The sequence below is a fragment of the Acanthaster planci genome, linkage group LG01 (assembly GCF_054643075.1).
Source record: "Acanthaster planci isolate LZ-2023a linkage group LG01, COTS_SCS, whole genome shotgun sequence".
Classification (NCBI taxonomy): Eukaryota; Metazoa; Echinodermata; class Asteroidea; order Valvatida; family Acanthasteridae; genus Acanthaster; species Acanthaster planci.
The window spans coordinates 2,904,349-2,920,057 of record NC_141777.1 but is presented as its reverse complement, the minus strand read 5'-3'; the positions used below and the strand labels follow the sequence as shown (position 1 = coordinate 2,920,057).

General features: G+C 41.8%; 1 protein-coding gene across 10 annotated transcripts in view; it reads left to right on the top strand.

The window, feature by feature from the left end:
• Positions 1–15,709, top strand: part of LOC110974148 (uncharacterized) — a 51,105-nt gene that overhangs the window by 27,808 nt on the left and 7,588 nt on the right. For 2 of the 10 annotated variants that reach the window (XM_087135588.1, XM_022225551.2), the window contains exons 12-26: positions 351–476; positions 899–1,015; positions 1,269–1,382; positions 2,384–2,506; positions 2,990–3,106; positions 3,720–3,845; positions 4,473–4,595; positions 5,273–5,401; positions 6,714–6,839; positions 7,381–7,506; positions 8,193–8,315; positions 9,281–9,400; positions 10,352–10,474; positions 14,934–15,059; positions 15,382–15,498. In XM_087135588.1, the coding sequence (XP_086991714.1) occupies positions 351–476; positions 899–1,015; positions 1,269–1,382; positions 2,384–2,506; positions 2,990–3,106; positions 3,720–3,845; positions 4,473–4,595; positions 5,273–5,401; positions 6,714–6,839; positions 7,381–7,506; positions 8,193–8,315; positions 9,281–9,400; positions 10,352–10,474; positions 14,934–15,059; positions 15,382–15,498 (1,836 nt within the window). The remainder of the gene's footprint in view (positions 1–350; positions 477–898; positions 1,016–1,268; positions 1,383–2,383; positions 2,507–2,989; positions 3,107–3,719; positions 3,846–4,472; positions 4,596–5,272; positions 5,402–6,713; positions 6,840–7,380; positions 7,507–8,192; positions 8,316–9,280; positions 9,401–10,351; positions 10,475–14,933; positions 15,060–15,381; positions 15,499–15,709) is intronic. The other 8 variants (XM_087135604.1, XM_087135596.1, XM_087135611.1 and 5 more) reach the window with 8 other exon arrangements.

The following is a 15,709-nucleotide window of genomic DNA, read 5'->3' as shown; positions in this document are numbered from 1 at the left end:
GGATGCAGTCTTATGCAATCATAAACACCTCAGACAAATCATTCCACGTACTGGCAAAGTGGCTCAAGTCAAGTATATTTTGTGTAAGCAAGGCCAAAAATGTGTTTTAGGATGTCCATTGTTTGAATTCATTTTGCAAATCCAGTCCGTGCATGACCTTTTGACCCCATCCGGTTGCTGTAACTGGACTTTGATACCACTGATTGCTCATGTCCAACTACACCTGCTGCCAACCTTCCTCCGTGGAAACATTAAAGGACCTCTTTCTAACTTCAAAAAGCTTTGGACTTTTGTTAAAAGGTCCCACGTATGCACTAGATTACTACTTCTAATTTTCTGGATGTTTATAGAGCAAATTGATGACCGTTGCCTGAACAACAACTGTGACCGTAACGCCCAGTGCCTTCCTGTCGGAGAGTCAGGCTACCGATGTAAATGCAACCCAGGCTATGAGGGCGATGGCCAGAGGTGCACATGTAAGGATTCAGTCCTGTCCAGATAAATGACAGTGGTGCCTTTTGATGTTGGGTGTTAAAGCAGGGTTATAGAGTAGAGACTACCCCAGATCAAAATTTCTTACAGAAATCCACCCCATCTTTAAACATTACCCAACCTGGCAAAGTGAGTCACAAGTCTCCCCAAAAGAATCTAGCACTATGTATACAACACAGGAACCCTCATTTTTCACCCATGTAAAGCCCATTTTCATCACGATAACAAACTTGACGATTCATCAAGACGGTGAGTCGTGTTTACTCATTCTAAGGGAGACTATTCGAACCAAAAACAAAACCATTGACTCAATTTATTGAGCCCAGTCAAATATCCACACTAGTCTAGGAAGGCTGTATTTCTGCCATCTTGGTTACAGATTGTTTGCATTGTTAATCATTTCCAGTAAGTGATCCTTGTGCACAGAACACCTGTGATATCAATGGTTACTGCATACCCCAGTTGGACCGCTACACGTGTGCCTGTAATGCAGGGTACCAGGGAGATGGTTTCACATGTAGAGGTGGGTGAACAATGTCTTTATCATCGATTGCTGTTTTCTATTATGAAAAGTTTTCATGTTTAGGTCTTCAAGATGTTTGTCCCCGAATGTCATAAATGCCCCAAACTCCTGTTCAACAATGTTGACCGTCGAGGTTAGATCCTTCCTTGAAGTATAAAGTCATTCTCAGAATTCAGTCAGTGTTTAAGTTGACAGTTTGATACTGCAAATTGACAACTTCATTGTTGCGTTGGTTTTTGCCTCCTTCCCATAGTCGATCGTTGTGCCAGCAATCGGTGCGATCCCAATGCGAGGTGCGTGGAAACCACTACGGGCTACGAATGCTACTGCAACAGCGGATTCACTGGGGACGGATTCAGATGTCAAGGTCAGATTGGTAGCGATGAATCACTGCCTAGATGCATTCTGTCATCAGTTCACCTACTAACTGCTCACTCTACGATGCATTTCCCGTGAAAGTTTCAAGTGTGACCCCGCTTTCCTTCCTTCCCTTTTACACCCCTCATCCAAACCCCCCTCGGCAATCATCCTTAGCCACGTCATCCGATACGGCTTCTGTAATCCTAACATTTTATCTGCGTTACATGTAGTGCCCCCCCCCTTTTTATTTATTCAATTTGGCAAGAGCATTTTATGAGTTATTAGTGAGTCAACAACTGTTCAAGCCTTAAATAGAGGAGAGACCTGGTAGGAAATTCAATTAGTCCCCAATATAGTTGCAGGTGTCTTCAGGGTCGGAGAGCTTGCTCTCGTCATTTGAGTGCTTTTCCGTCAATGGAGTTGTTTGCTTGAGTAATGTTTGCTTAAAACAGTGTGGTCTGAGAGGGTCACTTACATTCACAATTTTAGAAATACAGTGTAGTGAATAACCCATCCCTCTAGGACTTGGCACTTTTTGATACCTTCTAGACACTGCATAGAATTATCATTGACTAACTGTGGTACCAGCCGCTGTATTGGATTCGGGCCAGCGACTCCCTCTGGGCAAACTCAGAGGTTGATTGGTTAAAAGACATCTTCACTAGTAAGCAGGAAGTCTTGGGTTTGAGTTCCACCCAAGCTTGCCTGCAATTTTTGTAATTCTGGGACCACACTGAGATTACAGTGTGAATGTACGCATTGATGTAAGAGCACAAGCCTCGTATAAAAAACTGCTGAGTTAACAGCATGGGATCTCATCACGTCTTGCATTCAAACTTTAAAGTAAAAAAAGCAAAAAATGGTTGGTCATTGAAAGGTGCCTCTCAGAAACATCTAGGTTGTTGCGCATGCCTGAGTATTTCTACAACTCTGATGACCTGAACCTAAATATTCATTATATATATCTTTACAATGTTGACTTAAGTGATCCAGTTTTTTCCCCTGCAGTGAGAAGTCCATGCGATAACAACGCATGCGATGTGAACGCATACTGCGTACCGGCTCAGACAGGCTACCAGTGCTATTGTAACGAGGGCTACACAGGCAATGGTTTCAATTGCGAGGCTGAGGGTAGGGCTGATTGATATTCCCAAATGACTAAATCTGGAGTCAGGGGCTAGGATTAAATAATTCAAAAAATTCAAGAATGCTGTAAAAGAAGCTCCTTGTATGTCAAGTTGAATTGCTGAAGAAGTTTCAGCCCGGAACATGCCAGATTTGGCTCCTTCGAGGCTCATTTTTAAACTATTCTTGCAAAAAATGTAAGAATTTCCTAAACTTGGTTCTGTTACAGATCTTTACAGATCTGCTTAAAAAACCCAAACCGCATTCAGTCTAACACAGTGTTTATAAAATAATCGCTACGTTGTTTGACATAGCCAAAGAAAAGAGCATGATGTTTCAAAAGCTGTCAAAGACCAAGAAATCAGAACATTTGTGGACCTAATGTTTCGACCTTAGCAGAGTCTGTCTCAAAGGCTAAATAACCAGCTTCCCGCTTATCTAATCTTAAATCTTCAATAAAGTGACTTCTCAATTGTTTCTTTCCAACAGTGAGAAATCCATGTGATAACAATGCATGCGATGTTAATGCGTATTGCGTACCAACCCAGACAGGCTACCAGTGCTATTGCAATGAGGGCTACACAGGCGACGGTTACAATTGCCAGGGTAGGGGTGGTTAATATTCCTTGGCTAGAAGAAAAAAGTCAGAGGAAGAGATCTTAAGCATAGGAATAGTTCATTAAACCAGACATTTAATTGAGCTGCAGTGTACCAAAACACTGTCAATAAACTCAGTAGTTTTTCAGGTCATGTTTTAAAAGTCCCACGTCCTTACTGAATAACCAGTCAGTGGCAAACTCCCATTCAAAATACATAAAACAAACAATAAAAAACTGTTTTCCTGCCTGCCCATAATGTGTAACCATGAAGAATTTGTAATAATATCTTTAACTAGATCTGTGGATCTGACAGCTTTCTATAACTTTCTGATGGAAAAAAAAATTTTATAGCAAGTATTACTATAAAACCATTACACCTCACTTGTGCAGTATTTGGACTATTTATTGTCAAATCCATTCTTATTTTTGTCTACATTTAGAAGAAAAAACATTTCAATTTAAGATCATCCTAGTAACTGATGTGTGTAGCTATTACAAATGCACATGCTTTGTGACAATTGTTTTCATTAGTCAATTAGTCATTAGTTATTGCATGATTTCTATAGCTGAATACACAGTAGATGTGTTCCATTGCTTTTGTTGCGTGTGTCTGTTCACAGAGAGAATTGTTAACCCGTGTGATAACAATGCATGCGATGTGAACGCTCGCTGTTTGCCGTCCCAATCAGGCACATACCAGTGCCTCTGTAACCAGGGCTTTGTTGGCAATGGCTTTAGTTGTCAAGGTGAGTACATGGACTTGACGTAAGAAAGCGTAGTTCTTCCTCAGTTCCTGCAGCAACTGCACTGCACATTCTATTTTTTGTTGCATTTTGCTCGTGTAGGTCATGTTTCATCTGCTTCTGCTTCGTCACTTTTAAAGGAGGGGGGGTGTCTGGGGCACAGTACTGATGCAAATGGAGAGACCTGTATACAGTGTCTAAAGAGGAGTTTTTGAAAACGAAACTACTTGACATGTGGGAGGAAGCTGCATCGAATATTGAGAGAAATGTGACCCACCGTTCCAATACCATGCCGAAGAATTACAAGCTGTATTCTGGAAAATGATTCCAGTGCATACATGAAAACTTCAAATTCCATAACTGTCATCGCCTGATGCTTAGCAAATCTCTCTAAAGACAAAATGTGTACATGTACTTTGGATGCTTGAAGTATGAAAACCAACAGGTGGGGGAAAGTATATTGCCAATCATGAAAACCGCTTACTTCAGCTTGGTTTGGGGGTAATCAACAAGTGTAGGGGCATATGTGACAATGACTCATGCGGACCTGATATCAGGCAGTAGCGATTAGAGGAGATACAAACAAACCAACCCAGTCCACTAACCTGATGTCTTGTGTTTTTTATGCAGAGGACCAAATAGACCATTGTGCCAATAACGAATGCGACGCCAATGCCCGGTGTGTGACTGCCGCATTCGGTTACCAGTGTTTCTGCAATCCCGGCTTCAGAGGGGATGGTTACAGATGCCAAGGTACTGTTTATATACTATGGGAGGCAAAGTTGAACCCCCACCCCTATCCCTCAAACCCCACCCACTGCTTCCTCAGTCTATCAGTTTCTCTTCAAATTCACATTTACGCTTACAAACTTTGGCAGGTAAGTATCCATGCTTCTTGTTGTATTGTTGCATTGCATTGGTTGATTATTTGCAAGCTTTCTCATTTCTGATTTATACCTTCATTTAGCATGGCATTTGGTGACAAAATGGACGTTAAGTCCATAAAACTGATTTTCCAATAAGCATTTCTGCAAAACAAATATTATTTTGCGAAAAGATGCATTTGTAATCCCATGCTTGCTGTTTAAATAAATTGCCCATATCTGCCCCGGAGCTATCCATGCTACATGCACCTATTACAGTTTGTAAAAAAAATGCAAATAAAATGGTTCAATAACCAATCAGCAAGGCTCAACCTTGTGCGTCACTTTTCTACTTCCATTTATGGTGGCAGGTCACAGCTTGAAGTTTATATGCAGGCTTCAGGCAAATTTGCATGAAAGTGAAAGCAATGCATTTCTTTTCCTGCTGGCATATTGAAAAAGATTAAAAAAAAGAACTTGCTCTTAAAGAAAAAGCTTAACGTGCCAATGCAGGTGGACTGGCTTGTCTTCCTCTGTTGAATGCCTCATTGCATTGTTTCCTTGCAGCTAACGTCACTGACCCCTGTGCTAACCATACATGCCATAAAAATGCCCGTTGTGGACCCTCCTCCGAAGAAGGCACTTATGAATGCTTCTGCATTGAAGGCTACACTGGTGACGGCTTTACTTGCGAGGGTAGATAGTTGCTGGTTTATCTCTTGTGGCAGAATTTAAGGCCTAAGACAAAAATTTCCCACTTGTCTTTATACTCCGGTTTTGTCTTTTTCACACAAACTCACTTGAACAATTTGCTTCTTTATAATTTGCCTATGGGATTCTATCCCGTCCAGGCCTTCTGTGTTCCAATATGCTCAGAGTTTATGTAAGTAAAGAGACACTGCTTCTCCATTTCTGTCACGTGCCCACTATTGCAGAAATGCTGTGGAGTTTGTACGCATTCCGTCGAAAAGTACCCGCGTAAGATGAACATGGTCCAACTCTGTTAGCTTGGCCACAGCTACTAGTAATCTGAACACATCGCCAACAATGGCAGCAAGAGGCTTTCGTGTATGTTGAGAAGCAGCTTAAAGCCATTCACAGATTCTGGCATCTGATACATGTAAACGCACCTGGAATAAGCCCCTTCTGAGCTCTCAAGATTTTCTCCTCAACAGTGTATATCAAAGTTTGAGTTCTTTGTCCTCTTAGTTATTTGGATGTTTGGAAGGCCAAATTATTCCTGTAATAGGGACCAGGACATAGTAGAGACGTTGTGTGGACTTTCCCGTGTCCGCACGAGGTTTCTTCCCTTTTAAAAACTATATTTGGGGTATGGTCATCAGTTTCAAAATGAAGACGAACACTCAGGGAAGTCATTAATAAAAAAAACTTGGGTTGAAAGAGTGTTCATCTCCACTTTTTCTTGACTGAAAAAAAAAATCAAAATAATGTCTGCTTCCATGGTGGTGATGCCTCCTTATTTGGCAGTGTTTGACCCTAAAATAGCTGAGGCCCTCTAAATTTTTTGTGTTACTTATTCAGTGCATTTACTTCATGCACCGAACCCCCAGGAGTTTTGTGAGTAATATCTTTTGGTCAGTTGAATACAAAGATGTGAAAATTGCATAAATTGTTTTTATGCTGTGCTCATGTTTCCGATAAGGTCAACCCAAAAAGTGTGTATATGTAATGATGTACATGTGTGTGGGCTGGCACATGTGCCCTGGGTCCTCAAATGACCATAGCAAAAACCATAAATGGGATTGAGTTGAAACTTCACATTTGTATTAATAATGAGATTCTTTTCATACACGCTAAGGTTAGAGAAGATTGAGCACGGGGCAGCTGAGTTGATGGGGGCAAATGGCTTTGAGGTGGTCCAGAAAAGAAAAAAAACCGGCTCTTTTTAGGGTTAAACATCTAATCTAATTCACTGCAAATTTATATTCATTGATTTGGCTTGGCTCTGCCTCGTATTCCCTGCAACCATGCACTTTTTTCCACGCAGTTGATCCCACGAACCCCTGTGCTAACAATACCTGTGATAGTAATGCCCGGTGTGTAGCCTCCTCTCCAGATGCTTACGAATGTCTCTGCAATGAAGGCTACACTGGTGATGGCTTCACATGCGAGGGTAGATGTGGTTTTGTTTTGTTTTTATTTTTGTGGGATTCTGTTTTGTTGTCAAGCTGGTTTCACTCAGTAAAACGAAAATATTTGAGCAGCTAAACTGTAATTTTTACAAATGTTTTGTTTTGCTTGAGAAAGACAAAAATTCAAACTATCACAGATGATTTTGATATTAAAGGTCCAATTTCGTGCTCTTTTGCCACTAAATTCATAGTGGAAGAGTGTTACAAAGTTTTGCAGAAAAATTACACTGAGTGTACTCATATTTATCACCACATAAGGTGCATTTCCTTTGGTGCAAGAAAGCTTCCATCATCAAAAAATAAGATTGATGCAAATTGTTCTCACAAGTTTTAACCCTTTGAAGGGATGGCAGGTTGACAATTAATTTTTCATCTAATCTTTGCAGCTGTCAATTTAGCCGTCCCTAAGGGCAAACATCCATACTCGCTGCCGAGAAACTCCTTGCCATGCTTGCATGAGTTTTCTTGAATGAATGCATTTCATCAGCATCGGTTTGCTTGCCCATCACATTTTCTTTGCAGCTGATCGTACCGACCCTTGTGCTGACAATACTTGTGATAGAAATGCCCAGTGTGTAGCCTCTTCTCAAGACACTTATGAATGTTCCTGCAATGAAGGCTACACTGGTGATGGCTTTACATGCGAGGGTAGATAAATGGCAATTCCATTATTACAGAAATGACAGAAAAGAAATAACAGCTATGAATTTCGTTTTTGCAAAAACACAGTAATCTTGGCATCTTTTTCTTGTTCTGTTTTGAATTGGCTTGCATTGCTCGTGCAGATGTGCTACTGCTAAGCTTAGAAAGTGAATGAGGCTGGCAATAAATGCACTGAGCAAAACCACACTACCATCCTGTTCTCTGCTTTTTATTTTTGGCTTAATGCATAATTTTGCAAAGCAATATTTTTATCTCAAAAGTTCTGTTAAACTTGGCCCTTTGTGTGAAACACTTAGCTTGCCAGCAATTTGGCTACATTGCTCCATTGTTGCCCCTTACATGGAGTAATGTTTTGTTGAATTCTTCATATTGAAGACATAATAGGTGGTATTTATCAAACTATTCTAGGACTAGTCACTTGACCAGTCATAAGCCAAGTTACAAGAGTTTAGTCACTTCACCAGACACAAGAAACAGGACGAACAGTTACCGAAAAATCCCTTTGTTGGAGATTGTTTGCAAAGGTTGTGATCAGATTTCAAAATTCATGACTTTCATTTGTTTATGATGGTCTTGTTGGTCCCAAGGGGGCTGACATCAGACCACACCCTGGCAGTAGAAACCCTTGCAGTCTCTTTATTCAGTGTCGACCATTTTTGTTGTATTTGCAGCCATCCAAGTTGACAGATGTTCCAACAATGCCTGTGATGCTAATGCTCAGTGCTTCCCATCAGAGACGGGTTACAGTTGCTACTGTAATGAAGGTTTCAGCGGTGACGGTTTTGTCTGTCAAGGTATGGCAGGCACTCCAAACCCCAACAGAACGTCGCATCAGTGCTATAAGGTCTTTACAGAAAAATTGCGCAATAATGTCCCTGTTGGAAAATATTGCTTTAACAAGAAATTGGTTGAGGAGATTGGATGAAATTTAAATGTACATATTCTGAAAAAATAGTTTTGAAAATAAATCTGTTTGGAATGCGGTCTGTTTCACCAAAAAGGTCTTTTATTTTCAGAGGAAGGTCTGTTTTGAAAAATGTCATGGCTGTAGTAAGGACCTTATTGCACTGAGCTTATGACTGAAGCCCTTTGTAAATAGACACAGTTCTCTGCAGCCTGTAGGAAAATGGTACAATTCATAATTTTTGTAGAATTACACATCAAGTGGATTGATCTGTGTGCTGGGTCTACTGTGCCATATTTTCTCTTTTCCATGGAGAGTTTGTGCTCCTTTCTTCATGATTCACAATAATGCCAAACTCGTGTGTCATGTGGATGTACTAGAAATTCTGTGAAAGACCCGGGATTGAAATTCTTCGAGTTTTCCAAAGAATGAGAGCATTCTTCAAGTTGGTGCAGTGCATGCTATGCATGTCTATAGCTCATGCACTGTAGCATTTCCTGTCCATGGTAATACATCCCAGAATATTCATTTGATGCAAATGAATCGTGATGACACGTCCGTTTTTATAATACCGGACCAGACTCGCAGGAAAAATGGGTACAAAAACCTCTGTTTTTATTAACCCAAAAATGTGTACTGCAAAGGAGATATTGATATGTGCCATATTTATTAGACTTGGCTTTTCTGAATAGGATTCATTATGAGAAAAATAAGCATTGTTGGAGTTGGTCTTTAAGTCGACTAATATTTTGGTGAAAGTCCCTCACTGTCAAAAAGGAGAGAACCTGGTGGGATGAAGCCTTTTCTACTCTTGTCTTTTCCATGGACCTGTCATCTCTGTGTTGTACTTCACAGAAGTCGTTGATCCCTGTGCCAATAATAACTGTGATGCCAACGCCCAATGTGTACCATCTCAGGGAGGGTACCAGTGCTATTGCAACCAGGGATTCACAGGGGATGGATTCACTTGTGAAGGTGAGAACTGTGAGAAGTCATTCATTGTATAGTTGTGTTGCCGTGTCGGTAACAAATTACAAAAAAGGATCCCGTCTGTCCGTTTTTCAGACTAGTTTCAATGGACTTGTTTGAAAAGTTTTGTTCTTGTCACAGTTTTCCTTAAGCATGGCTAGTCTGTTATCATCTCTAGGCTCTATTTCACTTGAAATGTACTAGCTCCAAACCCTCCCATTACAATTATTTTCCCTTATTCAATGACTGCCACCAGATATCTGCTCCGTGCAGAAACAGAAGATGGCATTCTGTAACGCAGCAACAGGGGTCCTTTGGTGGGAACTAATAAACCACAAATATGCACAGGTCCATGCATGTGTTGGCACAGGCTGCGCTGAGCGTAGCAAGCCAATTAACTGTCGGAGTGCTTTACGGATGCCCGGGTGAATTGGTTCCCTCCAACCTGCCATTAAGGGGGGATATGGTGCGTAATGGTTGCATGCGTGTACTACAGCCTGTGTAGGCTTGCTCCGGTCTTCAATGCAAATTTGAAATGTCACACGAGATATTTTCTCTGTGAAATTGGAAAATAAAATGTTGGAAACATTTCATACTTTTGCTGGGAATATTTTGTGACAAGATAATGGTAATTAAATTGTTCTTGTGAGGGGCGCTCTGCCTGTCTCACTCCACTGGAGGAAAATGTGGGAGTGAGACAAGGAGGCACTTCCTGAAAAAAAATGTGTTTTAGTCGGAATTCAAAAATCTTGTTTTTTAACTTGGAGAAGAATTTGTAGAAGAATGTTTGATTGAAAACAGTTGCATGGCATGCAGGCAGTGATAATCTGTAGCTAGAATTTAGTACATGTAGTTCAAGTTTGAACCTGAAAAATTGTATGTACCTTTTAATCCTGCTGGACTGAACGTGTTTTGTTTGAAGCTGTCATTGATCAAGTTGTTCTACTTTGAACCTAGCAATCGTTGATTACCGTTGCCGCAACAATCGGTGCTCGGTCAACGCCCGCTGTTTCCCCACACGGACCAGCTACAGGTGCTATTGCAATGCTGGTTACATAGGAAATGGCTTCACGTGCCGAGGTACCAGACCGTACGATAGTAATCATGTGTGGTAGTTTGTCAGGAATAAGCAGTTGGCCCAAAAGCGATTCCTTGCTTGATATTGTAGCTTGTCACACCGTTTGGTTTCACATGTAGACAGTCTGCTCAAACTAAAAACTTGCACATTAAAATATTGGAAATTCTATTCCAACTTGCATTCTTAAGCTTTCTCCCACATGTAGTCATGAATTGTTTGTATGCAGTTAATAATAGAATGCAGCTTTGTATATTTCTGCATCGTAGCACATTCTTGAGCTTACATAACATTGATTTCTGTCATCTTCTGGAATTCAAAAAGTTAAGTTTTAGCAACATGAAGTGTGTACTTGTTGGTTAGCATCCAACAGTGTATGGGTGCTGAGATGTTGGTAGCATCAGTGTATGGGTGCTGAGTTGTTGGTTAGTATTAAACAGTGTAAGGGTTTTGAGTTTTTGGTAGCATCAGTGTAAGGGTGCTGAGTTGTTGGTAGCATCAGTGTATGGGCGCTGAGTTGTTGCTAGCATCAGTGTATGGGTGCTGAGTTGTTGGTAGCGTCAGTGTATGGGTGCTGAGTTGTTGCTAGCATCAGTGTATGGGTGCTGAGTTATTGCTAGCGTCAGTGTATGGGTGCTGAGTTGTTGGTTAGTATCAAACAGTGTAAGGGTTTTGAGTTTTTGGTAGCATCAGTGTAAGGGTGCTGAGTTATTGCTAGCGTCAGTGTATGGGTGCTGAGTTGTTGGTAGCATCAGTGTATGGGTGCTGAGTTGTTGGTAACATCAGTGTGTGGGTGTTGAGTTGTTGGTAGCATCAGTGTGTGGGTGCTGAGTTGTTGGTTAGTATCAAACAGTGTAAGGGTTTTGAGTTTTTGGTAGCATCAGTGTAAGGGTGCTGAGTTGTTGGTAGCATCAGTGTATGGGTGCTGAGTTATTGCTAGCGTCAGTGTATGGGTGCTGAGTTGTTGGTTAGTATCAAACAGTGTAAGGGTTTTGAGTTTTTGGTAGCATCAGTGTAAGGGTGCTGAGTTGTTGGTAGCATCAGTGTATGAGTGCTGAGTTGTTGGTTAGCATCAAACAGTGTAAGGGTGCTGAGTTGTTGGTAGCATCAGTGTATGGGTGCTGAGTTGTTGGTAGCATCAGTGTATGGGTGCTGAGTTATTGCTAGCGTCAGTGTATGGGTGCTGAGTTGTTGCTAGCGTCAGTGTATGGGTGCTGAGTTGTTGCTAGCATCAGTGTATGGGTGCTGAGTTGTTGCTAGCATCAGTGTATGGGTGCTGAGTTGTTGCTAGCGTCAGTGTATGGGTGCTGAGTTGTTGGTAGCATCAGTGTATGGGTGCTGAGTTGTTGGTAGCATCAGTGTATGAGTGCTGAGTTGTTGGTTAGCATCAAACAGTGTAAGGGTGCTGAGTTGTTGGTAGCATCAGTGTATGGGTGCTGAGTTGTTGGTAGCATCAGTGTATGGGTGCTGAGTTATTGCTAGCGTCAGTGTATGGGTGCTGAGTTGTTGCTAGCGTCAGTGTATGGGTGCTGAGTTGTTGCTAGCATCAGTGTATGGGTGCTGAGTTGTTGCTAGCGTCAGTGTATGGGTGCTGAGTTGTTGCTAGCGTCAGTGTATGGGTGCTGAGTTGTTGCTAGCATCAGTGTATGGGTGCTGAGTTGTTGCTAGCGTCAGTGTATGGGTGCTGAGTTGTTGCTAGCATCAGTGTATGGGTGCTGAGTTGTTGCTAGCGTCAGTGTATGGGTGCTGAGTTGTTGGTAGCATCAGTGTATGGGTGCTGAGTTGTTGGTAGCATCAGTGTATGGGTGCTGAGTTGTTGGTAGCATCAGTGTATGGGTGCTGAGTTGTTGGTAGCATCAGTGTATGGGTGCTGAGTTGTTGGTAGCATCAGTGTATGGGTGCTGAGTTGCCGGTAACATCCAAACCGCTGTATTAATAATTGATGTAGTCTTGTGGAGATGTCACTTAGAATTCTTGCTCTTAGTCTGGAGACTGGCTTCAAGCTGTTAGAGACCGTAAATTTGATGTCATGCTGGAAAGTGTCTCTGAAAGCTGTGCTCCATTTTCGCAAAGTCGATTATTAAACAACATCTCAACATGCATGCTTTCAGTAGAAGAACGAACACGAGTGTTTATCTTTGGTAGAATCCTTTCTTTGATCTTGAGAGCATGCATAGTAATGCACTCCTGTTGTGCATAGTCACGGCATAGGGCCTACTGATGGTCCACGTTTCATGTGACAACTATTTCATGGAGACAAATTACTGCTTATTACCTTATTAGACATTTCAACATGCATGCTTGAAAAACATCATAAGTGTTGGCATCTAAATTCCATTGATCTAAAGAGCATAGTAGGCATTGTACATAGCCATGGCATTAGTGCCACACTGATGTTCCACATTTCAAGTGCCAGTTATTTCATGGCGATCAATCGTATTTTGATTTACAAGCTGCCTGTTATTTTGAAGGATGCAACTGATCCAGGTTTGAATATTCATTACTTTGCATCTCCATCCAAGGGAACCACTGTTTTGAAAACTAGCTTTCATTTGATTTTTCTGTTGGCTAGATTCATGTTTCTCGCCAGTCATGTCATCTTTCATGCGTTCACAAGTCCTCAACTTGAGCAAATGCATTTCCCCCCTTATTTTACCAATTGCGAACGCGAGTAGCCACACGCATTTTGCATGCTACATGTACATGCTGACTGAATTCTCAGTTACAGAACATGGTGGGATTTGGAAGTAGCGTAAATCACCATAAGGCCCTATTCAACAACAGACGAGCTGGGGCTACAGACGTGTGTTGCCATGTTTGCATCTGTGACAATAATTCATACAGTTATCCCATTGGATCTACACCAGTAGCTTGAGTTAGATCACGTTATTTTGCATCAACAAAAATTGTGCGGAGAAAAGATGATGTTGCGGTCTGGGTGTGGACGTTAGGGTCATAATATGCTTGTTTTGTCAGCACTCCTATGTACGCGCATGTGATATAGCATACATTTCTACTGTCTCTACGTTTTCCTTGTCTTTTCATCATTATTTTCCTTTCCCAGCAGCTTTAATCTCTACGTAGCCGCGATGCATTTCATTCAGGTTTTCTCTCATTTTTCAACTTTTCTGTTCTCCTTGTATTTACATATACTGTGCTGTCCAAATCAGGTTGTGCTTACATTGTATCAAAGCACTTCCATTGCTTTCCAGGCATTGCTTTTTAGGGGTCCGGTTACAAAAGTTGTAAAGATGTGGGCATTTTGTATTTGACATGGGAGTTACCTAATGAGTGACAGGTCACTCCTGAGCATTCGGACAACATGGAATTAAAGACAACAGCTTCTCAGCATAAGACTTTGTTTTTTCTTTCCCAATTTTGCAGACTTTTTATCATTTTAAACTTCATGTGCAAACCTTCTGTGTCCATTTCCCTACGTGCAATGTGATCCTTTAACATGATTCTGTAATTTTTATTTGTCATTTTGAAACTCCATGAGTAAAAACTTCTCTGCTGCATTCCTCTGCCTGCAGTGTGATTCATTTTCAAGGAAACTATACAGACCACTTGCTCCATTGCTTTGTAGTGTCCTGGCTAATCAACTAAAACGAGTGGAATGTTCTTTTGAGAGCAGTCCTCTTGTGTGTCCATGTTCTTATTTCATGTTCCTGCCTCAAGACTTGGATAAGTTAATGGTACTGTATGGCTTATACTGGTATGGTATGAGCCGTTTGTGCAAAAAGCAGTACATGCACACATTGGCCGGCTTGCCTGTGGCTCATGGGCATGACCGGTTTTTCTCTCTAATGGGCACAAATCTCTATGTGGTGAGTGTGTACAGTGGAGCAGCACTGGCATTCTGAACTCTGACATAAAAACCGACACCTGAAATATATGTCCTTAAGGATCACACATTGTGGACATTGTTGAAAGGGTTGCTAGGATTGCGAAAAATAGCTCGTGAAGACTCTGCAATTTCTTAAGATGGAGACTTTATTGAAGCATTACAAAGCTTGTGCCTAGACTAGAGATAGTTTCTATGCAATCTCTTCCTCTAAATTTGCTTGTTACTTTGGGGTTTTCTTTTGGGGGGAGTTCAAATATTCACTTAGTTTCACTGTCACGCGAGCGTTTGATCAAAAGATTTGCTTCCATTCTTTCATGCGCAGTTAGGAATAATCCAGTCTGGGAAAAGTTTATGAACTGGGATGTGAGCCCTGTTGCAGTTGCTGGCTTTCAGGCTTTGTGCAAATCTGCTTAAATGTCAGTGAATTTCATGCACACTTGTTAGAGCCTGTGTACAGCCCCTTGTAGGGGAAACTTGCCATTCGCCCTGTGAAGTTTGCTAGCATTTGATGCATCCATCGGAGTTTGCTTTTAGAATCGTCAGTGCATCTCTTGAGTGGCTTAGGTTGTGGCTTTACTGCAAGATAATGCAGTCGTACATGTGCTATTATGTTTCAGCTGTGGCTGTTGATCCCTGCAGCAACAACCGCTGTGACTTCAACGCCGAGTGCTCCCCGGCTCCGGGCGGCGGCTACACCTGTGAATGTAACCAGGGCTGGGAAGGAGACGGATTCACCTGCCGAAGTGAGTACTAGGGAGGTTGCCGTGGGAAGTGTCTTGGCTCTGAAGAAGTCATTCTGTCAATTATGAGAACGTGTGATAGCCCGTGATGCGGAGTTGAAGGTTGCTATCACCAGTGGATAGAGGTCACGCCTTAACGTGTCCTCAGAGGGCAAGAGTTTTGTATCACTGGGATAGGCTCAAGTAAACCTTTTGCGCATCAGTCGTAACTAAGTTAAAAGTCCATTACATTCCTCGAGGGTATTATGTTGCAAGAGGTAAATGTCCAACTGACGCTTGCCAGCTTTCACTCCCGACCCTGGGCACTTGTCCCCCCTTCCCTCAGATATACTAGTCAACCTGTGTTCGGCCTGTGATGTCAGTGCCCAGTGCATCCCTGAGGGGCGTGGCTTCAGGTGTGTCTGCAACTCGGGCTTTGAAGGGAATGGGCTCACCTGTGAAGGTAAGGGACAGTCATCAAATAATTGTTTGAATGCTGAGAATCTGGCACCTCAAAGGAAACAAGTTATGTTTCTTGCTGCATGGAAGAGTGTGATGCTTGTTGCTTGCTTGTGAGTGAGAAGTGTCAGGACCGATTTTATGGAGTTGCTAAGCCCAGAGTATTTCTAAGCATACAAAACATTTGCTTACTAAAAGCGGGTTACAGGTGTCAT